This window comes from Leptidea sinapis, chromosome 12, assembly GCF_905404315.1.
Source record: "Leptidea sinapis chromosome 12, ilLepSina1.1, whole genome shotgun sequence".
In the NCBI taxonomy this organism is placed as follows: Eukaryota; Metazoa; Arthropoda; class Insecta; order Lepidoptera; family Pieridae; genus Leptidea; species Leptidea sinapis.
The window spans coordinates 2,806,955-2,818,590 of NC_066276.1; the positions used below are offsets into that span (position 1 = coordinate 2,806,955).

The following is an 11,636-nucleotide window of genomic DNA, read 5'->3' on the forward strand; positions in this document are numbered from 1 at the left end:
GGCTGATTTCAGTCTTTGTACTATTAGATATTCTTTGGTACAAGTACAATAATGCTCAGTACAGTTAAAAAAATAGGACTCTTGCTGCCACAGAATAAGGTGCAATTCAGATCGAACAGCGCTATGACATATATCTACATTTTTATTCACCTAGAAGTTGCCTCTCTTTCTGTCGCTCTTACCTCTTCTGACGACGTTAGAGTTGTTTAACTAAAACAGTACCTACCAAGTTTAAGGTCATGTTATAAAAATATCTCTGAAGGTTTTTCTATGATATAGATAGGTATGTAATCGTAATCTTAAATCAATATTCTTTCGTTGTCAAACCTACATTAGTTGTAAATAATTAAACAGGTGGAAGCCCACAACAAAGTTCATTTTTCTTCCAAAAAGTAGGAACTGTTTAAATAGGTAGGTACATATGAGCTTGAACAGAACCATAGCTAAACATAGAAGCTAGAATTGCACACAGCCTCTTAGATAGGTATTATATTATCAATAACAATTTTTTTTTTCGGTTAGCTCATGGTCTAAGTACGAAAAAGGAAACATAACCATTGAACCAACATAATAAATTTTTATTATTAGGTAGCTATCACTAATAGTTATTTCATCATAATCACTTTAAATTGGATTATTTCAGCGTCTATTGTTAAATTTACCGTACCAAATGTCAAAAATGTAGCAAGTGTTTTGTTAAATGGAGAGGTGATAGAACCAGTGGAATCTGCTATATTTCTTGGCATCACTCTAGATTCCAAATTACAATAGGGCCCCCATATTGCAGGATTGGCGAACAGACTTAGTTCTGCAGCATACGCGGTTAAAGATTAGACAATTAACTGACATAGATACGGCGCGACTAGTATAATTTAGTTATTTCCATAGTATTATGTCCTATGGTATATTGCTATGGGGCAACGCTGCCGATATTAATACAATATTTGTGCTGCACCTGCAGAAGAGGGCTATTCGCGCTATTTATAACCTAGGTCCTAAAGAATCATTGAGAGCAAAATTCAAAGAAATTAACATCTTGACTGTTGCTTCTCAATATATTCTTGATAATGTAATGTATGGCCATAGGCACATAATTGAATTTGCTAGAAACTGTCATAACCATAATGTTAACACCAGGAACAGACATAAACTTATAATGCCTACTATTCGGCTAAGTTGAGTTAGTAAGTCTTTTGTGGGTCGATGTATATGGTTTTACAACAGGATCCCAGAAAATGTTCAAAACAAAAGTATTACGTTAATCAAAAGAATTGTTAAAAAACGTTTGTGTGGTAAAGGTTACTATAACATAAATAACTTTCTTAATGATACCACAGATTGGGAATGGAGTGACCGCCCTCAGGCTATTAAATAATAAGTTTAAATGTACAATATTACTTTGTAAACATATTTTTTCAAAAAAAAGCCCGCTGACTTTGTTGCGGCTGTTCTTCTCAGGTCTGAGGCATCCATTTTGGAATGGATTTTGACTTTCAATAAGTGATGTCACATCCTATTTTGAATAAAAAAATTTGAATATAGAAACTCATAAAAATAAGGATCGCAATGACCTATTATAATATGCTTTGCTTTTTGAAGTGAAACTTCTTTAGAATCGTTGTGATTTCAAACCAGATGCAACGGAAAAAACGACAGGTACTCTTACCTGTGTCTCTACACAAATACAAAAATGTGTAGGATGAAGCCGGCAAAGAATGAGACAGAAATATGCATACTATTGAAGTGAAAACTTCTTTATTTATTGTTTCTCTATTATTTAAAGATCGGTCGGATCGGTGAAGTAGGTGCCGATCAAAGCTCTCGCGTGCGTCACTGCTCGCTTGTGAGCACTCGTGAATCCCTACTGGATAGCCCCGCTGGCGTGGCCATCGCGCGTACATTCGATACCTACACGGGGAGTAAGAGGGCCTGCCAGTAGGCACAATACCTATCAAGAAAAATTAAACCTTTTTCTTGCGTTCCCCTAAATTTGTCCATGAGCACTATTTAGCCGCTAGCAATAAAACAGTCTTGAGTAATTCATTTCTTTATTCAACAAGACTATCACCATCGTCAGCAGTGAACAGTACATGTAGTTTTCTAGCAAATTCGTTGCCGATGCGGCGGGTCTTAGCGCCCGGCACTGCGGACCGAGACACGCCCAGATTGGCAAGATCGTCTACACCACTGGGTTTCATTAGAGCCTGAAAGAATTAAAAGCTATTAATTAAGCTAAGCTAAAGTATAAGCTAAATTCTTATTAGTATTTAAGACCTAGTAAGTTTAATTAAATAGCAATTAACTCAGTGTAGAACCAACCTTATACAGGGCCCGGGGCGTTTGGTACTGGCCGCGGATGGTTCTCGCTGTCTCGAGGCTAGAGTGTGGCAGCACTGCCAACATTTGCTGCCACAGCATGCCTATGCCACTCCCTGTAATATATTTTTTATATTTGTATATTATTTGTATGAATTATGTTTTTAAGGAACTGTGTGACTTAATTATTAAATAATTCATAATCCGTTATAATAAAATTAAAATTATGACCATAAAATTAATAATTTAAATATGTATGTATTGCAATTTAATTTAACTCAATTTAATTGTACTTTAATTTTCAATTTATGACATAATCGTGATTAAATTTTAAAACATAGACATTTTTACTTTGTAATGTACTTGCTTTTTATATAAGAATGTTAATTGCGCCTGTTATTGAGGTAGCACTCGTATTTTGTCTATATATTTTTTTTGCATGAATTAGTGTATAATTTGATGGTGCAATAAATAAATAAATAATAATCTTGGCAGTAGTCTAAAGGTGCCTATTGACGATACGTCCATCAATACAAATGGCACGTTTGGAAATCCATGAATCTAATTCAAATAAACGTCATCCGCGACCGACTGTCTATGTCACCACTTCGGTTTGTAGACATTCGAATTGTCCATGAATGGGCAAAACAACAAAAATTGTATGGTGTCATATATCCAAATGCGATGTAATCGACGCGTATGTATGTTTTAACGGTACGCTCAGGTCGTATTATGGTGCGTAAGGTACACAACACAAAATCACAATAAAACTGGATTTGTTGCCGCTTAACATCAGATGGTTATTACCAATGACATTTAAAGACATAAATTAACGGTTACTGTTTTCCCGAACCGATACCACTAAGGGAATCTCAAGAATAGAGCCCTGGTGTTGCGGATTTCCATGGGCAGGCCCTTTTTCCCCCTCTTATATTATTTTTTTTACATAGAATTGACCAACAATAACTCGGCCGCTAACCTTTCCCCAAACCAAAGATCACTGTAAAAAGGCATTTATTTTCTCAAAATTGATTCCTTTAGAATTGTTTTTCATGTCATTTCTAATATACTAGATACTACTACCGCTTCGGAAACAAATGGCGCTCTGAGAGAGAAACGGCGCAAGCAACTGATGAGGGTGGCGAAGCCACAGAAGGCACGGTACTCGAACGGTTAGCTCAATTGGCTAGAGCAGCGGCACGGAACGCCGGAGGTCGTGGGTTCAAATCCCGCATCGTTCATAAAATTTTGTTTATCAAATTTTATTTGTGTACAACACAATTATCATAGAACAGTTCTATCATACCACTTTTGGCGATTAGCTATCTGATTGGTCAATTTTGATCGCGTCCAGCCACGCCCATACCCCCGATAAAAATAGTTGACGCGGTCTTTATAATATTAGTTTTTATTGTCGGTCTATTCTCTTTAAAAGGTTATTAATTAAAAAAAATATATTATTGCAATAAAATCATTACCATTGGCAGCAATAGGAACACATTTCTTATTGTCTCCTCTCATATAGAAGTCTGCTTGTTCGTCCACCAACCTCTTCGCTTGCCTGCAACAATTACAGCAGTATTAACCTTCTTAGGCTTCGTACATCAATAAATATAAAAAATTATGAGATTAATTATATTTCATAATATTAGAATAATATTCGAAGAGTTTCTTATCTTCCTCAGAGGGTCAGCTGTTGTTATCAGAAGTTTAATGGTGCATTATAAAAACATTGTTAAAAATATTGTGTCATTATTTAGAAAAATGAGTTCTGGTCACACCCCAGACAGCGTAACATTCATTTATACATTGTGGCACACAGTAAATATGTATTAACAATAAAAATTACAGAAACCATGCAGAGATAGCCACTCTAGTTGAGAGTTTTGATGAATGACATTATATAACCGCGCGTTTTGAGGAATCTTAATATTATCGCTTGCATTTTTCCCAAAGCGATACGACTTAGGGACATTTAAGCTTAGAGCCTACTCCCAAAGTAGCTGGCAACGAATCTCTTTACCCCTGGTGTTGCGAATATCCATGGGCGGTCCTCACTTCACTTCAGGTCAAAAGTAGATCTTAACACTGACATATAAAAGGCAACAGTCAGAAATAAGACTAAATTTATGTTATTATGACTGAGATAAGACTTAACTTGAGTAAGAATGGTCCAAATTAAGTCTAAACTCTTTCATATAAAAAAAAATTAAACTACTTCCCATAACATGCTTGCCAGTTTGCGCCCTCTTATATAAAAAAATATCAGTTTGCTGCAACTAGCAACTGACAAAGTTTATACAAGTTCGTTCCAAGTTGCTGGTGTCCCTTCACGCAGGAACCGGATATTTCAACAACAAAGCATTTACAAAAAAACCGACAGACAAACAATTTGTATTATTGTCTTCAGCTTCACTCCCTTATCACATGCAATCGGTTTTAGATAAAAAAAAATCCAATGTAATGTCCAAGTGACAATTTTATTATAGTAATAGATTTACTTACTTGTAAGGCGCCTCAGCTATTGCCTTGGTGAAGTGCACAATAGTCAATGCCACCTCGTTTGGGGTCGTTACAGTAATGGTATCACAGTCTGAACTTACAAGCAGATCTGAAATCAATCGACAAACGTAATTGATAGGGCTTCTCAGGTATTCATAGAAAAGAAAATTTAAAAAAAGAATTAGAAGGTGCTATTATTAATCCACAGAATGAAAGGCTTCATTTGATAATATCACTAATGCGGTTACAACAACTGTTATCAAAAAGTAAGCGAAAATGAAACATATCAAGATTTTTCAACGGAAGTACTTGTATTTGCCGAGATAAGATAGAAATATAATTTTAGAATTGAACAAAAGTCCATCAAGGATATGAGGAAAGCTTTGAGAATAATGCAATGCTCGACAAGAAAATCGTCGAGCATTGGATTATGTGGATGTGTGGCGGTCCTCCACAGTGCGGTTTTCAAGGAGCTTGCTTCCACGTACTACAAAGCTGTGGAATGAGCTTCCTTGTGCGGTGTTTCCGGGACGATACGACATGGGTACCTTCAAAAAAAAGCGCGTACACCTTCCTTAAAGGCCGGGAGAATGTGGGCGGCGGTGATCACTTAACACCAGTTGACCCGTACGCTCGTTTGTCCTCCTATTTCATAAAAAGAAATGTAATAGTACAAGATCCCAAAGTTTCTGCAGGTAAGTCTTTTTGTTGATAAAACTTATTTTAAATGAACGTTTAGGGAGTATGCAATTTATATATATATATATATATATATTTATATCGGAGATTTATTTGGATTTAAAATCGGGCGCTAGCTTGAAGACGAATGCGACCTCTCAATGAGCGCTCTACTGATGGACAATAATAACTAACTTCAATCACGTCACCGACATTGACGTACACAGTGACAACTTCAAACACACTTTGAAAGATGACGTTCGCCATCAGTTCAGCCCAATACACAGAGTAGAATATAATCATACAGGCCATATTACTTTTATATTCTAATTCTCCGACATATATATTAATATAATATATATAATAGCGATAGGTTGCCTATAAAAAATTGTGCCGCAAGTACCTGTAATTCATTTTAAGGATAATTAATTTTCTGATATAGATAGCACCAATATGTTTTTGTACGTCATCAATAGTAATTGTACGTCATTTTATAGGAAATTATATATAGAATGGAAAAAAAATAGTTGCCAGCTCTCATTCAGCCGCAACATAAGGTTTGCCAAGTGTAAACAGGTAAGTACATTTTTGTTAATAATTTACAGTTATCTGTTTTTTTAGTTTTAATAAAAAATGATTGTTAATTTAAAATTAGTTTTAAATCAACAATCATTTCAAAAAAACACGTACTTGCAGACTCGAGCGGTGGGATCATATAGCCTAAGATTGGTAAGGTGCGCACATAGACTAACGGCCGTTTTCAATAACCTATCTATCATTAGTTTAACTTAGATAGTGGTAGACAAATCTATCCTTTTACGCTTACGTACATTTCAATAACATATTGACAGATAGCTTTGGACTATAACTATATTGTACATAACTATGGATAGATAAGATCTTGTCATTAAACAGTGACATGTATCCGTAAGTTAAACTAAGGATAGATAGGTTATTGAAAACGGCCGTTAGACGACCTGACAGCGTGACCAACTTGAATTTGTCAATTGGAGCGTAAGCTAGTGGTTTAATATTCAAAATACTTAAAAGGTAATGCCAAGCGTAGCTGACTATGTGTGACTTGTCAATCAAAATATTATGTTCAGGAACAATAGATTCGCTTTCCTTGTTCTCCTCTCTTGCACCCTGTATTTATACTCTAGGCAAGTAGGTATATTGTAAATCAATATGCGCCAAATCATGATTACATCTCTATTACTCCTCTAACCTCCTCATTGAACAACTACTCTCATGGTAGTTGCCTTTTAAGAAAACTTTTATCTATGTTTTCATTTACAGAATACCTACATAAACATTTAAGCCCCGTGTACCCTTAGCAGAAAAAACAATAATAATTTCTTACCAGTCAAAGCCATTTCAACATCAACAGGTTGTATTATCTTATGGTTACTATTGCTGGTTTTGCGGCCTGAACTTCTGTAAGATTTAATGTAAACATTTTTTAGTTATTATATGTGATCTCCCACAACACTATTACTTAATATTACTTGTAACAGATGTTTCATATCGACCGGTGTATCCGTTGTTTTAACAATACTAGAAATACAGACAATGTTAAAAAATTTATGTAGCTGTTTTTTTTAAAAGATCAGGACATACAGAAAATAGCGTAAGGATCGCCTGACGTTCAGGCTGCATTTAGTGCTCGACCGACGATCAGCGCTGATGGCGGTAAAGCGTAGATATAACAATGAAAATATATGATAGCGTTCATGAATTGCTAAGCGCGTACAGCTACGTCGCACTGACGAGAATCGTCGGTTGAGCTAGTCGGTCCCCTAACGCGCCATGGCGATAAATTAGTAAATTCAGTGCGACGCTGAAGGAACGACCGACCGTACGCACGTTTATAACATCGTCACCACATCTGTTTAGTATAGGTGTCAGCGACAGCCCGCTGTGCAGAGCCTGCATGGACGCAGAAGAGACGGCCGCACACATCATTCTGGAGTGTGGCCAATTACCGGGCCAAACACCTGGGGTCACCGAGGACTCTCCCTGAGGTTATGGGTGACATCAGAGGTTTGATTAACTACCTTGAAGAGCTGGGATGGCAAGATTAGCCGCCCACCTCACCACGCAAAATAGGCGCGCCATAGTCGTCGAGTCGCGGATAGTAGCCCGTGATAACCTATAACATCGTCACCAAAAATCGTAAACAAAAATTCGTTTCCTTGCAATCTGGAATATATTGTATCAATTTTTTCTTTAATTTGACGCTCTATAGTAATTGGGTAAACATGATATCTTCTCCGTCTTTTATTCCGGAATCGTTTGCGTAAGTAGTACGCACATGTTAAATAGGTTAAAAATGGGTTTATTTTTCTTCGAAATTGTACACGCGCAATTGCTGTCAGCTGAGCACTAAACGCAACATGATCAGCGCGTACTTGTACGCGCTACGTTCGACCGACATCAGCGCTGACCGTCGGCTGACATTCTGTTGCAAAACCAGAGGAAACACAAGAGCGCTGCCGGCTTTTGGTGTAGAAAGGTGTACCTCCGTGCTTTTTTTGTATGTACCCATGTGAAAGACGTCCAAATCCATAATCACTGAAGATAACATAATTTATGAAACTAATTCTCGAAGACATATTGCATGTGTCTTTAAATGTGTGATCATCAAGTGCAATCGTCGGTTTATGCTATGCTAAATTCGCAAATTTGAGTCTTATGGGGGTTAAATTTCACAAGGTACTTTTTATGCCGTTGCGCGACATTCTCAAGAAAGGATACAATCTAATCCTCTATCGAATCCGAACTGTGCAAGCACGTCGTCAATTGCCGTTTGAACGCATCCTATGAGATGAATCGTTTGTGTGTTACCACTATGGGAACTGTAGACACACACGTAAATGAGGACGTGGTCCTCAAAATCTACGCGCAGCAAGAGAGCGGAAAGGTCCCTACCCTCAAAATTAAACGGCAGATATCTTTCCCAAGGAACACACAAAACATTATGCTAAATTTTGAGGTATGTTAAAAAAGTTGTATTTCGAGATATCTACGTCTCTGTAAGGAAAAACAAGGCCAGCTGTGCCATCTCAAGGTAGTTGGACGGCGTTTAAATGGAAGTAGATTAATCTAATGTTACTACAGGCCACAGTAAACGTGGAACGGGGTGCCGTAGTATTGATGCCCCGTTTGTTCTCTGAAATGTCTTCCCAAACTACGACGGGCGACCCGAGCGAGAATGCTCGGCGAAGGATTCTCTGGCTCTCTCTGGATTCTCTGAATCTCTTTTACTATGTCGATAAGATAGTATAGGATAGTAACATGAAATACTTACTTAAAATAGTTCTTAGGTGCAAATACAACAAGGGTCAGTTTACAGCCAGCAAGATCTGCCACCTCCTTCATATGTTTTGACAATGTTTGTGTGTGAATGTATGTCTGTATGTCATCCAGATGTGTGATGTAAAGTCCATGATCAGATTTCTCTTCAGTTGCAAGTGCCACCTAGAAAACAACAGATATACTTGAAAATCTGGAAAAGCTTTGGTTGTAGTTGAGTTTCACTAGCATAGATGGCATGATCACTTACATTAGGTGATATGTAAATTTTGACCTTTTTTCTATTCAAATAAGTATTCAATCAAATTTATACTATGACAACTTGCGTATGGAATTGTGTACCTAGGATTATAATATATGGAATAAATTGAAACAAAGAAGGGGCCATTGGGCCTATGATTTTCTAATTGGGCCATATTATTTCTAAATTATAACGACAACAAACTACCACATACAGCTTGATCAACGAATGAAAAATTATTCTTAATCTAACACGTATAATAAAATCGTAAAAAAGTAAAAACTCTACTCTAATATTTTTTAAGGGATAATTGCTGTGTGCTCTGCTTACATTAATGAATCCAAAAAAAGTGGTTTATAAAATTTTTGTCTTTAAAATGCAAAATTAATGAATAGATTTAATTCCAATTAATTATAGTAATATCCAATTAAACCTATGTACAATTAGAACAAGTTCAAAACAAAATACAGGCTACAAATTATAATACTAGATGTGCACATAGTATTTTTGCATTTTATAGTATCCAAATGGTGTTTTGGGCAGCAGATAAACAATATTAAAAATTATTTATTTATTTAGTAAACATATTAGACATAGGTTTCACAGAAACATTAAATAGGTACATGGCAGTTTAAATGTAGCCCTAAGTGAAAGGTCAACCCTAGAATTCGAAATAAGAATGTAACGGAAATGTTATAATTCTTTCCGGGATGACTATCATCTATGTTAACACTAGCTGACCCAGCAAATGTTGTATTGCCGATATTAAAATCGTGATACATAACTAACTGTTGATCGTAGATTGATGAAAATTTGAAGTTGTATGTATTTCTTAATGCTGTCTCATAATTAAAAAATTTCGTGTGGACCACCCTTAACATTTAGGGGGATGAAAAATAGATGTTGTCCGATTTTCAGACCTACCCAATATGCACTCTAAATTTTTATACATAAAATTTCATGAGAATCGGTCAAGCCGTTTCGGAGAAGTTCAAAGTTTAACACCATGACATGAGAATTTTATATTTATATATAATATATATTAGATAAAGTAGTAGTAGTAATAAAAATATTATTTAAAAAGATAAATAGCATTTAAATACATGCTCCATAGCACAATTATTTTAGTTTTTAAATATGTTGAACCTCACCATCCCATTTGAATTTGTGAGTGTGGGTTCCAACAGTCTCCTCCACATCACAAGTGCAACATCACACAGAGTACTGGAGGTCTGGACCCTGGCTCCAGAGGCTCCAACTTCTCTCAGCACATCGGCACAGTACCAGCGCTCCATGAGGGTTGGGTGCATTTCTACAACCATGTGCTGTAGAAATTATTCATGAATTAGTTAATGTGATATGTAACTTTACACTATATATCATAGAATGGCAAAACTAACATAATGTGTCAATGATATCTGTTAAATGTTCACAAACTATAAGAATGCATATTGTAGTAGAATGAACTTAAAAATACATAGATTAATATTTTTAATTGAAGATTTACTAATTTTTTTTTATTAGGTATTAATATTACACATATTCTGAGAAAATTCAGTACTAAGTAGTAAGTATTCAATTTTTATTTGATTTTTTTTTCAGAGTAGAAGGATATACTAAATTATTACTACTATGGGGCAATGCAAACAACATTAATATGATTTTTCTTTGTGCAGAAGAGGGCTAATTATTGTTTTCTAGGGTTCAATTTAGCTAAAATTTTGTTATTTATTTTAATAATAAAATATTTTTTTCACAGTGTTCGTATATACACCTCTTATATAAAAAAGGATGTTTAAAATAATCAAAGGTAAAAATTAATGACTTGTTTGAAAAAAATACATTTACACATACCTTCATACATTCCCCTGGTTTGAGTATTTTCAGTGATTGTTTATCAGCTGCTTGGTCTATGTGTTTTGATTTACAATTAATGTTCTTAGTGCTTCCTGAAAAAACAAAGAGCACAATATGATCTGACCATATGGTATTCTAAACCAGTTTGGTTAAAAAAATAGGAATATTTGTTTATACATATTCAAATAATTAATAAGTGGGAACCATTTCACAATAACTTACATAACAGACTCTCAAATACATGATATAAGTATATTATTTAAATAAAAAATGAATCAAATTGGAAGTTTGCTCAAAGGACTTGTCTCCAAACTCCAAAGCAGAAATAAATTTTGTAATATACCATTTGTTAGATCTGTGCATGTATGTGTTCCAATGCTACCGGATTGAGGAATTTCATTTACATGAGATCCTGTAGAAGAAATAAATTAAAATCTTTAATAATAATTTGTATCACTTCGAGTTGCAAGTATTAGGTAGTAAATAGGTGAGTAAGCAGTTTTAAAAACTAACGTTTTACACCTAAATTTAATTCAGGTAAATCATCTAAATTATCACTATCGTCTTCTGATAAATCTATAGTAACAGTATCCATTGTATTTTGATAGTCTTATGTTATTTACGTAGTCTTATAAAAAGTAATATCAGAAAACAATACATATTAAATCTAATTTCTCAAATTAAATCTTAATTTTCAAGCAGAGTAGTGTTTAAATTCTGTTTGATA

The 11,636-nt window shown here is 35.2% G+C and overlaps 1 protein-coding gene across 2 annotated transcripts; it reads right to left on the minus strand.

Moving 5' to 3' along the window:
- Positions 1-2,031: 2,031 nt before the first annotated feature.
- On the minus strand, positions 2,032-11,636 carry LOC126967060 (crossover junction endonuclease EME1). Of its 2 annotated transcripts, XM_050811394.1 has the most exons (10): positions 11,423-11,636; positions 11,253-11,321; positions 10,907-11,001; positions 10,204-10,377; positions 8,807-8,976; positions 6,860-6,933; positions 4,822-4,927; positions 3,795-3,877; positions 2,320-2,432; positions 2,032-2,204 (listed from the first exon to the last, which is right to left on the minus strand). In XM_050811394.1, exons 1-10 carry the CDS (start codon positions 11,502-11,504, stop codon positions 2,049-2,051), a joined length of 1,122 nt encoding a protein of 373 aa, XP_050667351.1. In that variant the 5' UTR covers positions 11,505-11,636; the 3' UTR covers positions 2,032-2,048. The 2 variants fall into 2 exon arrangements, with proteins under 2 accessions (XP_050667351.1, XP_050667352.1); XM_050811395.1 differs by lacking the exon at positions 11,253-11,321.

What these genes read in the sequence shown, in the direction of transcription:
- LOC126967060 (XM_050811394.1), bottom strand. Translation starts at nt 11,504, where the DNA reads ATGGATACTGTTACTATAGATTTATCAGAAGACGATAGTGATAATTTA. An exon ending in ATAGCTGAGGCGCCTTACAA is followed by an intron (nt 3,878 to 4,821) that starts GTAAGTAAATCT and finishes TAATTGTTGCAG; the next exon opens with GCAAGCGAAGAGGTTGGTGG. An exon ending in TGTTCCTATTGCTGCCAATG is followed by an intron (nt 2,433 to 3,794) that starts GTAATGATTTTA and finishes AATATATTACAG; the next exon opens with GGAGTGGCATAGGCATGCTG.